A 12,925-nucleotide genomic window follows, 5' to 3' on the forward strand; every position below is an offset into this window, starting at 1 on the left:
ATTTTATTTCGTTAGTTATTATAATAATATTTATAATATTAAAATGTATTTTTTTCTTTTGTCAAAAAAATGCGTGCAAACAGTTAACATAAGCAAATGAGAAGGATGGAGAGAGTATGATTAATGAAGCTCATGGTGAAACTATGATCATGCTTGAAGTAACCAAACTTACAGTATATGATTATATTGAAGTGACAAACTTATATAATTTATGTCATTATGTGTTCATGTTTGCATAGAAGTAGATAAAAGTCATTACTTAACAGTAATTACGACACGTAATAATTTATCACCGTAATTTCACAGCTTAAATACCCAAAAAAACAATAATATTGCCCGCAAGACGCTGGACACATAAGCCAAACACGGACATAGACCATCCCATTCTGTAGGTACGCGCGCGTCCAAGCACGCGCAAACTCTGTCTCCCTCTTCCCAAACGTCAAGCCATTCTTTCGGACGTTTCAATCTGGTGAAAATTCTTGCTACATGGAACACCAATTCATCAATGCATCTGCACACATACACAACATGCAAACAATGTATCAAACGGAAACAGTGATGTGATGGAATAAAATATAAGGTGACAGAGCCCGCTAATATTTCTCTCATCATACATTCATTTGTTTCCATTTCAACAAAACTTGTCCCGGTCAGATTTATCGCTGCTACAAAAGTGTGAACCCCATCAATTTATCTTTAGAACGCAAACACTTCTTACTATGCATTTTTTCCTCATTTCTGCATAAATGCCTCACATTTAATTCTTGTCCTTATACATTCTTTCATATCTTACTCTTTTACATCAGCTGCGGATCAGTGTCTTGAGGATTCTTAGCTTGTTTCGACACAGACCCACCTGTCCTATTTCACAGTCTCGATTTCTTGTGGTTGTCTGACTTTAAACACACACCGAGACACTATTGACAGATTTATCACTGTAATTTTTTTGAATGTGATAGCCTCCTGAAAATTTGTGAGTGAAGATGCAGACAAGATCGGTGGCAATGGAGGAAGGTAAAGAGCTTCCAATGCCATCAAGGACAATCCAGGCGAGGGTTCTGCCTTTGAAACTACTTTTATTTTTTTTGCTATTTCTTGGTGTAGGCATTGCCTTCATAATTATTAGCATGCTTATGAGCCGGCATTTTTATGTTGATAATGTTATCATCCCGGCAACAAGTAACAGAGTTCAGCCTTGCTTTCAAGAACCACTTAGTTTTAGGAGTTGGATTAAGCCACCGTCAACTGTGTGGCATACTATGAATGATTCTCAGCTCTTTTGGCGGGCTTCATTTGATCCTCAGATCACATCGTACCCTTTCAAGAGGGTCCCCAAAATTGCGTTTATGTTCTTGACAAGGGGACCATTGCCTATGGCTCGCCTGTGGGATAGGTATTTTAAGGGGCACGAAGAACATTATTCTGTTTATATACATGCGCTGCCTAGTTATGTTGAAGATTATCCTCCTTCTTCAGCTTTTTATCGGAGGCAAATTCCTAGTCAGGTATCGACTATCACTATATTTTCTCCTTTCTATACACAAGCTTGAATATGTTTTATACAATGGAGAGTAAATGAAGGCCACTCTCCTTCTTGGTTGTTTCTCTTTGCACAAATTTCTCTGTAGTTATTCAAACAGAAAATAGATTGTGATTTGTGGTTTACTCTGCAATCTAGACAACTATAAATGAGAGCCTGGTTGAATTTTGCAGAGAACTGAAATCAGGCACTATGTTGGGTTTTCAAAGAGCCATCTGGCTTGTTTCATATTCACTTGTCACTTTCTTGTTAGATATGATTGTCGTTGTAACTAATCTTGAATCCGACTTGTACGTAGGTTGCAGAGTGGGGAATGATGAGCATGTGTGATGCGGAGAGAAGACTCCTTGCCAATGCATTGCTTGATATATCAAATGAATGGTTCATTCTCCTGTCTGAGGCATGCATACCTCTTCAGAGCTTTCCCATTGCTTACCTCTACTTATCAATATCTCATACAAGTTATATGGGGTCATACGATGATCCTGGACCCTTTGGCAGAGGACGCTATAACGATAACATGGCACCGCTAGTCAACCTCAGTGATTGGCGTAAAGGGTCACAGTGGTTTGAAGTAAACAGAAAACTGGCAATTGACATTGTCAAGGACGACACTTATTACCCGATATTTGAGAAATTCTGCAGACCAGCGTGTTACGTGGATGAGCACTATTTTCAGACAATGCTGAGCATCCAGTCCCCTCATCTTTTGGCAAATAGAAGTTTAACATGGACTGATTGGTCTCGAGGCGGTGCTCATCCTGCCACATTTGGGGCAGCTGATATGGAAAAGAAATTTTTTAAGAATATTATTGAAAAACAGAAGTGCATGTTTCATAATCAGACATCCTCGGCTTGTTTTCTTTTTGCAAGAAAGTTTGCTCCAAGTGCATTAGATACATTACTAGCACATTCATTTGAATTTTTTGGGTATTGACAAGATCTCCGCATTCTGGATAATTACAGAGTCTTTTACTACACAATTGTATGATCTTACAATGTAATGTGACACTAGTGACTGGTATATGTAATTTGCAGTTGGAATAGTTTCTTGTGTTCAATACAGACACTTCTTCTCATGAGTTTCATGTTGTCTCTGTTATTTAAACCTCTATGAAATATCAGAGGTGTTTGGGGATTGCTACATACAGGTACCTTACAATTCTTCGTGATAATCGTCCTTCACCTGAGGATTTTCTGATTGGATTTCAAGAAGGTAACTAGCAGTTAGTGACGCTTGAAGTGCAGCACCAAATGGAAATGCATCCTCATTGATTTCAAAATAAGGTGAGTGTGGTGATGGGAACTTCCCTTTCGTTTCATTTTTCATTCCCAGGATATAATAGTAACCCGGTATAGCCTCTTGGTAAACTGAAAAATCCTCAGATCCCATCAATGGCTTCATGTCTTCCACATTAGAAATGCCGAGCAAGTCTCCTGCTACGTTCTGGAAGTGTTTGTGCAAGGCCTCATCATTTACAGTAGGAGGGCAAAAATCTTTTTCTAGAAAATTAACAGTTGCATTGCACCTCTGTACAGCTGCTTGTCCGATAATAACCTGGTAGGAATGAGAATAAATTGATCACAATTTTAGCATTTTTGAACTCAGCTGAAGTAATGTTTTTTTATTTCTTTTGTTATTGATCAATAATGTGTTAATCATCTTAAATCTCACAGCTGGAGCAATGTGCAGGACATTACCTCCTCAATTCGCTGCTTGAGGTGCGCAAATGTTTCCTTGGAGAATGTTCTGAAGGAGCCGCCAATGACTACAGAATCTGGAATAACGTTGAACGCACTGCCACCTTGAAATTTTGCAACTGTAACAACCTAAAGAGTGCGAGTTACATTCTGATTAATGAACCACTAGATTGTCAACCCTGAAAGGCTTATTAAGTGGCATTCAGATTTTAGGCTAGCACTTACAGCAACCTGAGCTCCTGGACTTAGACGAAGTGATAAGCCTACTGGTGTGCGTGTTTGTGTGTGTAGACAGAGAGAAGAGTTAAACCTGAGAGTCAAGAGGATCTGCTTCTCGTGAAACAAGGTGCTGTAAACTCACAATTATGTTTGAAGCTGCTAAAATGGGGTCAATTGAATGGTGCGGGATGGCAGCATGACCTCCCTTACCACTTATCACAGCTTCGAAAAAACCATTTGCAGCCAAAAGAGGACCAGACCTGGAAGACACCTTCCCTATAGGTAAATCAGAAGAAACATGCAGACCAAAGATGCCTTTGACATTCTCTAGAATCCCTGAATCCAAAATTTTCGATGCTCCTCCCCCTCCTTCCTCAGCAGGTTGAAAAACAAGAACAATTGTACCCTGCCAGCCAAGAGGGAAATTCCTCTCATTCAAGTTATTAAGCACCTTACCATAGGATATTTATATGCAGATAACTTCTTAAACTTTGAGCATCAACAAACCAACCATTAAAGATTGGCGATGTTCTTGAAGAATCCTTGCTGCACCAAGAAGCATTGCAACATGACCATCATGCCCACAAGCGTGCATCTTACCGCGAGTTTTGCTCTTGTGCTCCCATTCCACTAGTTCCTTTCAAGAATCAAGAAAACAAAAACCCTTCAGATACCATGCTTAATATCATATATTTGCATAAACAATGAGCACGCAAGCTACAACGTCATGACTATTAGTACTGCAACAGATAATTTAACAAACCTGCATGGGTAGTGCATCCATATCAGCCCTTAAAGCAACAAAAGGAGCTTCACCAGAGCCAATATATCCAACAATACCAGTAACAGCAACAGGATATCTGTACTTGATCCCCATTTTATCGAGTTCAGCTCTAATAAGCTTGCTGGTCTCAAACTCTTCATATCCCAGTTCTGGATTTTCATGTATTTTCCTTCTTATACTCACCATCCAATCAAATATTTCTGGGCTCTTAGCTATATCAAGAAATTCTTTAGAAATTTTAGAAGAATCTGAGTATATGGGTACTGAACAAAACACTGAAAGATTATAAATCAAGAAAGCTAATATTAATCTCAAGAAAACCATTTTTGCATCCCTGAAAAGGAAGACTGTAATGGGTTTGATTTGCAGAGTCAAGAACAGCAATTATTGTTTTCTTATACGGTGGGTAAATTTAAATTTAAATTTTAAAAATGTGGAATAAAGTGGGCATTTATAGATAGATAAATGGAGGGAGACACTTGCTTAACGTTTTTGACTAGCTTTCTTGATGTTTCTGTATAACCGACTCCAGTCTCCACGTGCTTAATTGATTTTGTAACGAGGCTTTTATGCTTCATGTGACTTTATTGAATGTGCAATGCTAGGTGACCCAAAAAAATTTTACCAAATTGTTTTACCAAATGACGTGGCGAACAAGTGGATGATTGTGATTGGGTGATTGGTGTATATACAAGGGAGCCTCATTATTATGGGAGAAAATGCGGCCAATCAGAATTTGACATGTCATTTGGGAAAAAAATTTGGGACAACTTTTTGGGGTCTCTAGCATTTTCCTTATTGAATTGCATTAAACAAAGACCATATTGAATGAGGTCTTGCATCTTCTTTCAGTGAATGCTCTTGTACAGTTTCTTGTATTATTAATCCTATCTTCTTCTGTTGAATAGATCCTAAATCCATTGGAACATTTCTCTAACATCTTAAAATTTTAAATAGACTTGTTCTCATATGGTATTAGGTTTTGATCCCCTCTTCAACCCAAAAAATAGGATTTTTTGAAATAAATCATAAGATTCACTTGGAACCTTCCTCTAACACCTTAACACCTTAAGTTTCTAGACTAACTGGTTCTCGTGCGTGCAACACATGTTCAAGCTTCTACATCAAGGTAGTTGTGCACCGAACGTATCAGTTAATTCTGTTTTGCAAATATCTTGATTACCGGTAGACTGGAATCATATTCTGTGACACTTTAAATCTTATCCTTGCAGCATCTGGTACCAAATTTCATCTATAGACCCAATATATTTAGCCACATAAGATGCACGCACATTCAAACATAGCAGCAATCTGCAGTAGTTTGCTCATCATCACATCTGTTCATCAATATTTGTGTTGCCTTTTGGTTAAGTTCTGATGGTACGAACTCTTATTGTTGCTCACTTGTATTTCCATTTCTACTAGTCACTCAGTTAAAATTCCAAAGCATTATAAATGTTACAGTTAAAAGGTTTTTAGATATTTGTTCTTGATCCTTTGTTTTTCGATTGGGAAGCATATTTTATAACACAATGATCTATACAGGAAGCTGGCGGGAAAGACCAGATTGTTAATAGAAAGAAGATAAGGTTTGTTGCTGGACCATGGGGAGGCAGTGGTGGCGCTAGCTGGGACGATGGGGTTTATAGCGGAGTGAGAGAAATCATACTCGTGTACGATACTTGCATCGATTCCATTCGTGTCATTTATGACAAACATGGAAAGATTGTCAAGGGAGAGAAACATGGAGGAGTTGGAGGCAGTAAGATGGCTGAGGTATTGCTTTTAAGTTTTTAGTTTCGTTTATATACCTTATTTGCGCATGATCTGAAATTCATGAATGAACTAATGTAGATTAAGCTGCAACTTCCTGATGAGTACTTGGTGGGTGTTAGTGGACACTACGGTCCAGTGATCAACAGTGGAACTCCGGTGATTACTAGCATCAGTTTTACCAGCAACAAGCGAACATTTGGACCATACGGAGTTGAATCAGGGACTCCGTTTGTCTTCTCATCAGACGGAGCAGAAAAAATTGTGGGTTTCAAGGGAAGGAGTGGGTGGTTTTTAGATGAAATAGGATTGTATCTGGCTCCTGCTAAAAGACCCTCAGGCCTCTATTACCGGGTTCAGCAGACTCTTAAAAACCTTGTTCACTAGCTTCTGCCTAAAAACTAGAAAACCAGTATGTTACGACGACTCACAGCTCCTATTACTCCGATTTGAACATATTACGTCTCTGGTTTACTTGTTCTGCTAGAGACTTTTCAATAAATTAAGTAGGAAAATACATTCAGGTGTGGCATCCATCATATATATTGTGAATTTCGTGATGAAATGAAGGTTTATTCTGCTAATCAACCATTATTGTTTATATCAGTTTTGAAATTATAAACAAATTAATATGCCCAGACAGTCATCAGGCTGGTAAGTAGCATCATTACTTCAGAGAAGTTAATTAATCTTTTTCGAATAAGACGTTACACCTACTTGGGAGTATTAGATCAATCAGCAAAGCACAAGATGATGATTTTGTAGCAGCAATGAATAGTCGTATAAGAGCATCTCCAACAAGAGGTTGTCAAAATAGCTGTCAACCTTATCAAATCATCATATATATTAAATATTTAATTTTCAATCGATTTTTTATCAACGTGGCAATAATCTACTCCAATAGTTAGCAATCTTTGAAAGTTGCTCCCCTAAATTAAATTGTAAGTGAGTCAATATTGGTAATATACACTTTTTGTACTTGTATATGTATTTTAATTATTTTGGGAATTTATCAAGTTCTGTCAATCTTGATAAGCAACCCCTTGACAACCATACAACCTCCTGATAGTCTCTATTGGAGATGTTCTAAACAACCAACTGCAGAAAAATTCGTGTACCAAGCTTAGTGGTGGATGTTGCATTGGAATTAGATGCTGCTTTCAACCGACCAGAATCTTATAGCATCTTTCCTAGTACAATAACAGAACTCAAATTAATCTTAACACGGCATATGTACAATCTTCTAATACTTGTGAATACCTGGAAAATAACATCGATGATGATGACCAATCAAACCAACTATATACCACTTTTGGCGTCTTTTCTGAGCATCTTGATGATCCATCACAAGCGGCGAGAGCTGCCAAAATGATCACTGACCTGTCTGGCATAAGTTACCACAGCTTTAGCCCATTTCTTGATCTGAATCTTGAGTTTCTTCGAGTCGAGGCGTTTTAAAGATTTGATCCCTGGCTCAATGGACACTTCCATGAAAGTGAAGCAATTGTCAGAACGTGCACGCTTCACACTTTCTTTGTGTTCAACATCTTCACTGTCCTCGCCATTAACTGAACCAGTTTCAGTTTTTGTTTGTGTTCTGCCTATGGAGCTTTCTTCCATTGAAACAGATTAAAATGGAGGATTCAAAAGCCCTTGAGCGAGTTGTATAATTTATAGTGAAAATATGTGCTGAAGTTTTCATCAACATTGTAGTATCGTTCGTGTACCAAACAAATACTCTTATCGAATTGACTTAGACTTTTCAGCATATTCTGTGGCCTCAAGTTTATTCCCTCCGTTTCAAAATACATGTCCACTCTAGAAAAAATATTTTCTTTCAAAATACTTGTTTATTTCAACTTTCAATGTAAAATTATATTTCCAAAATCAACTCTTCTCCACATATTTTAAATTTATATTTCCAAGATCAACCATACACCACATATTAGATTGAATTAATAACTTATTACACCTCTTTTTTCTCAAAATTTACATTTCTTAAACTATGTGATTTTTTTACATGATTGCTAAATGCAGTAAAATTTTACTTAGTGCAGTAATAAGAGATTACAATTATATCCTTCAGTTAATACTCTTTAAATTACTGTGCATGCTTAATATTTTGTGTACCGCATTCGATACACTCATTCATGGGCCATTTCTTTTCAGTTTATAATGCTTTTAACGAGATTGAGTCCAAAAATTTAGCTTACGAAAGCTTTGTTTTCTTCTGACGATTGGGAAAAAGGCTGATTTAATCATTTTCGTGAATTAACTGTGTTCATTCTTGACCAGTACAATATTTATTATAAAAATATTTATTATTATTATTTTGACATATTCTTCTATATTATATGTTTACTATAAATTTTTATTTTGTATGACATTAACATATAAGTTTACAAAAATTTAAAAGAGTCCTATATTCATAATTTAAATATTATAATATTTATTCAGGAATTTAGTACATATAATTTATAAAATCATATTATAACTAAAAGTTTATTATATATATAGTTGCAACAAAATTTTAATAATCAATAATTAAAGATCACTAATATAAATAAATAGAAATTAAAATTTATTTTCTTAATTATTTTATATATGATAATTATGATAAAACTTATAAATATATTTACAATACAAATTATTGACAATGGTTGAAATAATATCTATGGAGAAATATTATGAGTTTTTTTATCGAATGATATTATTCATTTTTCATTCAAATTATTAATTATTTTGTAATTTTGTCCATTCAAATATTTTTGTTCGAATTTTTCGATGAACTCTCATTTTAATTCCCAGGCACCTACATTTTATACGTCCATTTATTTAATGAATAATTTCATATAAATATCATAAATTTTAACGATTCTTATTTTGTATAGGTCATTAATTTCGAGTTAAATTATTTTGTATAGGCAAAACATTCACACTTTGGGACTCTCGTGCGATGATTGTGTGAACGTAGCAGTGCATTTAATGATATTTGACTGTCAACGCTGCATTTAATAATAGTCGAATTAGTGGAAGGTTAAAAATGTAACTCCTCATTACTGCACGAAGTAAAAATTTACTGCATTTAGCAACACCCTTTTTTTAAAATGGACCTGTAATTTAAAACGGAAAGAATATTAAATATCAAAAGTTAAGAGTTGTTTAATCAATCGATACGCTGAAAATTACATAGCAGCCGTAAGAATAACCGTGATAGTCGTACGTGTGCTTCAGTCAAAAAGGATCCGTCCTAGGAGTATATTTTAGGCAGAGGGCTTCAAGTAACTCCTCAAACTTGTCAATTGCAGAATATGGTGCGAATAATACACTCCCTCCGTCTCAATTTATAAATTTATAGATCCATTTTAGAATAAACACACATATTAAGATAATAGTTGATTAGATAAAATATTATCTCATGTATCATTAATTTGTACATTGATAAGAGAGAAAAAAGTTGAGTTTCAAAAAAATCACAATAAATATAGGGATTCAGTGCATTGAGAAATGAGAATAATGTTGAATTTCAAAAAAATCATAATAAATATAAAGATAAATTTGTATTGAAAGAAGAGAGGGACAAGTATTTTGGGACAAAGTTTTTTTCCAAAAGGGACCTATAAATTGAGACGGAGGGAGTACGTACGTTCTTACAGAGTTGTTTGGAAACTCTTCGCTAAAATTTATTAAATTATATCATAATTTAAAAATTATAAAAATATATAAAATTGTGTTCACTCCAATCACTTTATTGACCAACCTAATGTTGCAAGATTATATGTTATCTATTATCGTTTTAAATCATATTATTTTATTGATAAAATTTGAAATAATAATAATATATTATTTTTAAATTAACATATAAACAATCATTCCATCTGTCGTATAATTCTAAATTCGAATCAAATACACTATAACAGCGTGCAAAAGACGAAAACAGCAAATCAAACGAAAGTTCCCACTTTATCTGTTTTTGTAAGGGACTCAAGTTTGATATTCGTTTTACTTTTTGGATTCGGATGGCATACCAGTCCTATTGCTTTGGTGTTTGTATTTTTATAATTTTATTACTTTGTGAGTTTTAGTCAAAATCAGCATAATTCACTTGATTATTGCCCCTTAAGTATTTGAAATGAGCATCTTATACCCACTCAATCATAAGAAATAACTCAGAAGCCAAACCGTGCATCTTTACCTAACACAAAAACCAAACCATGTATCTTAAATTATCTTCAGGGTAATAGAAGTATTAGCCCCCCCTCATGCTTTGAGCACACGCTTGGTTTAAGACAACTCTTGTCGTACACGAAGCAGCTTGCAGAAAACTGGTGATTTAAGCTTTGAACCAGATTAACTAAATTATTTGTAATTTATTAGTTTACTGTTATATAATCACCAAAAGAAAACGCTTAACATAATCAGAAGCAATAAAATTCAGACTCGTGAGATCTGGTCACAAAATCTTTAAAGCTTAAACAAACCAACAGTGAACATTTCAATGAGAGGACAATATTCTGATTCAATTTTTTCATCTTCAAACTAAGTCTACCATGGTTTTAAAAAACAAATGAGCTGAACCGGTGACTTGGCCACCATCACTTAACACCACTTCCGGTAACAGACCTAAGCCTGTCTGTTCCTCTTCTTCACACCAGATTTGGCAACCTTGAGGCTTCTGTTTACAGCACTCAACCTTGCAAGGGCTGCTTTCTTCAAATCTGGCCTATAGTAGTTGTCAGCCACCTGCAAGTAATAAGAAATGCATCAAAAAATCATCTGAAATTACAGAGCTACTGTTTTTCATTGGGTTCTCAACAAACAAGCTCTGGGACCAAGTCATCGGTTAAATAATAATTTGGCATTTATATAACAATTAAATTATTAGTAAAAATAATGATAATGAACGAAATGAATCATAATTAAGCTAATATTAAAAACTGGACATCTAACATACAAGCATGCATTTTCTTAAGCTTTAATAAACTCATTTCTCTACTAATCTTTAATGCCAATCTCGAGCCCATAAGATACCTCCTGAAGTTTAATCAATTGGATTAAGAAATTGGAAGTCTTTTTTAAATGAAAGACAACAGAAGCCTTATATATATGCTACAAAATAGTTTGATTAATAATCACGATGAATGAAGCTCTACAAGCCTCCTCCAATACAGTATATTGCTGGACTGTCCAAAGCCAACTAAACAAGAACATTGCTCACATATGACATAGATCTGTTAATAAGAGCCTATATTCACTTGTTACCGTAGCTGCTGAACACTGGAAGTCGAGCAAAGTACAGAACATATATTTTGATAAAGCTTTAAGCGACAAGTTTGACAATGATTGCCGCGTTCACCATACACAAGAGAACATTACAAAAGCTAAATTAAAGTACAACTCAACGCAAAAACATGTAAATTGAATCTCAAATGCCAAGCATAAAGCATAATGATAAAAACTCTGTACTTTAGCCATTTAGGTATTATTGCTACATTCATGTATATTCCTTCGAAATGTACGAATAGATCACAAAGAGAATATGCTTTAGGAAAGTCATCACAAATATATTAGGGCCTTGGAATTCAGACATACCGTTACATTCACAACAAAAAACCACTCCCTGAAATATTAGTACCTGGTTTGAAACTGCCTTTGCCATGCGGTGGAATTCCTTCTTCATGATGGACTTGTTAAGCAAATTTGCTGGTTTATTCTGCTTCTTGGTCCTTGATGTAGCAAGTAAGACACCTTGATCTTTACCAGCTGGCTGGATAGTAACATTTTTCTTCTGGGCTAGCCCTAAAGGTACCAAAACAATTGAGAAAACACAATAACCACCACACGAAAATTTCCCAGTTATTTATATACCAAGAGTAAAAAGCTTTCTAACATTTACTACACCATTTAAAGTAATGATCAACCTAAAAGAAAATCTGAAACAACCAAAATGGGAGGTAGAATAGAATAATAGATGCTAGGAGAGTAAAACAAGTATATTTTCAGTTGTACATATGTTCTCAAGTGTTGGAAAAGGAGAAAAGCATAACTGGAGTAAAAAGACCTCTTCTACTTCAAAAGAAGGACGAATGAGGATAAAAGCAGGCAGAAGGCTTCTAAATTATATTATTCAATTCCAAAAGTTTACAGATATATTCCTCTAGTTGCTCATTAAACTGTACTCCCCACTGCTTTTATTTGATTTAGTTTATAAAATATCCAGGAACGAAACATTAATCTAAGTCCACAACATGTATCGATTTTGCACATATTTGTAATTAATATAACATATTCCGATAAACCTCAAACTCGGTACATCCACTATAGTGAGGATAAACGCGTCTATAGTCATTACGTGCTCATAAACTTCACCGCCTTTCACCGAACAATCGACATAATAAGCGACTCCAATCGCAACAAATTTTCCTTACAGAAATATCATACATATAAAATTGGAGTGAAAAATAGTGATGTAAAAAGGTACCAGAGTATTTATAAGAGTTGAGATTGTAGAGATTGTTAGGCTCTTTGCTAAATTGGACGCCAGCATTTCCATTGCCGAACTCTTTCACCAGAAAACAATTGTTCCTCTTCACGATCTCCCATATCAATTGTCCAGGCACTGTTGTCATTTTCACTGCATTCACAAAATAGATTTATCAGAAATTATGAAATTGTAGAAATTTAGATACAGATTCATGTACGTATGCTTGTCAATTTGTTTACCTCCGGAAGAAGAGAGGTTGGAGCTTCTAGGGTTTTGCTTCGACGGCTTGCACCTCAATAGTGGTGAAATTCTCAGTATTTATATATTCTCCTGCGAGGTTTTTTTTTTTTTTTTGAAAAAATATCAAATTGGTGACTGTTCAAATTAAATGTTTTCAAGTAAGTGACCATTTTCCAGTTTG

General features: G+C 35.1%; 4 protein-coding genes across 4 annotated transcripts; 2 read left to right on the forward strand and 2 right to left on the reverse strand.

Annotated features, from left to right (window-relative positions):
* The first annotated feature begins 49 nt into the window (after positions 1-49).
* On the forward strand, positions 50-2,604 carry LOC108209469 (glycosyltransferase BC10). Its single transcript, XM_017380388.2, has 2 exons — positions 50-1,508; positions 1,842-2,604. Exons 1-2 carry the CDS (start codon positions 987-989, stop codon positions 2,478-2,480), a joined length of 1,161 nt encoding a protein of 386 aa, XP_017235877.1. The 5' UTR covers positions 50-986; the 3' UTR covers positions 2,481-2,604.
* On the reverse strand, positions 2,566-4,825 carry LOC108209468 (IAA-amino acid hydrolase ILR1-like 4). The gene is made up of 5 exons (XM_017380387.2): positions 4,227-4,825; positions 3,975-4,100; positions 3,555-3,869; positions 3,245-3,373; positions 2,566-3,101 (listed from the first exon to the last, which is right to left on the reverse strand). Exons 1-5 carry the CDS (start codon positions 4,569-4,571, stop codon positions 2,700-2,702), a joined length of 1,317 nt encoding a protein of 438 aa, XP_017235876.1. The 5' UTR covers positions 4,572-4,825; the 3' UTR covers positions 2,566-2,699.
* Positions 4,826-5,479: 654 nt separating this feature from the next.
* Positions 5,480-6,604, forward strand: LOC108209470 (jacalin-related lectin 19). The gene is made up of 3 exons (XM_017380390.2): positions 5,480-5,627; positions 5,793-6,023; positions 6,102-6,604. Exons 1-3 carry the CDS (start codon positions 5,625-5,627, stop codon positions 6,405-6,407), a joined length of 540 nt encoding a protein of 179 aa, XP_017235879.1. The 5' UTR covers positions 5,480-5,624; the 3' UTR covers positions 6,408-6,604.
* Positions 6,605-10,470: 3,866 nt separating this feature from the next.
* Positions 10,471-12,866, reverse strand: LOC108206667 (large ribosomal subunit protein eL28y). Its single transcript, XM_017377046.2, has 4 exons — positions 12,744-12,866; positions 12,502-12,654; positions 11,656-11,819; positions 10,471-10,763 (listed from the first exon to the last, which is right to left on the reverse strand). Exons 2-4 carry the CDS (start codon positions 12,647-12,649, stop codon positions 10,644-10,646), a joined length of 432 nt encoding a protein of 143 aa, XP_017232535.1. The 5' UTR covers positions 12,650-12,654; positions 12,744-12,866; the 3' UTR covers positions 10,471-10,643.
* Between the last annotated feature and the right edge of the window lie 59 nt (positions 12,867-12,925).

The sequence above is a fragment of the Daucus carota genome, chromosome 2, assembly GCF_001625215.2.
Source record: "Daucus carota subsp. sativus chromosome 2, DH1 v3.0, whole genome shotgun sequence".
Taxonomy (NCBI): domain Eukaryota; kingdom Viridiplantae; phylum Streptophyta; class Magnoliopsida; order Apiales; family Apiaceae; genus Daucus; species Daucus carota.

Coding starts and splice junctions, on each gene's coding strand:
- LOC108209468 (XM_017380387.2), bottom strand. CDS start 4,571: ATGGTTTTCTTGAGATTAATATTAGCTTTCTTGATTTATAATCTTTCA. Junction 4,101..4,226: donor TGGATGCACTACCCATGCAG/GTTTGTTAAATT, acceptor GATTCTTGAAAG/GAACTAGTGGAATGGGAGCA. Junction 3,374..3,554: donor CAGATCCTCTTGACTCTCAG/GTTTAACTCTTC, acceptor CGCACTCTTTAG/GTTGTTACAGTTGCAAAATT.
- LOC108206667 (XM_017377046.2), bottom strand. CDS start 12,649: ATGACAACAGTGCCTGGACAATTGATATGGGAGATCGTGAAGAGGAAC. Junction 11,820..12,501: donor CAACTCTTATAAATACTCTG/GTACCTTTTTAC, acceptor TGGTACCTTTAG/GGCTAGCCCAGAAGAAAAAT. Junction 10,764..11,655: donor CAAAGGCAGTTTCAAACCAG/GTACTAATATTT, acceptor TATTACTTGCAG/GTGGCTGACAACTACTATAG.
- LOC108209470 (XM_017380390.2), top strand. Junction 6,024..6,101: donor GAGGCAGTAAGATGGCTGAG/GTATTGCTTTTA, acceptor GAACTAATGTAG/ATTAAGCTGCAACTTCCTGA.
- LOC108209469 (XM_017380388.2), top strand. CDS start 987: ATGCAGACAAGATCGGTGGCAATGGAGGAAGGTAAAGAGCTTCCAATG. Junction 1,509..1,841: donor GGAGGCAAATTCCTAGTCAG/GTATCGACTATC, acceptor ACTTGTACGTAG/GTTGCAGAGTGGGGAATGAT.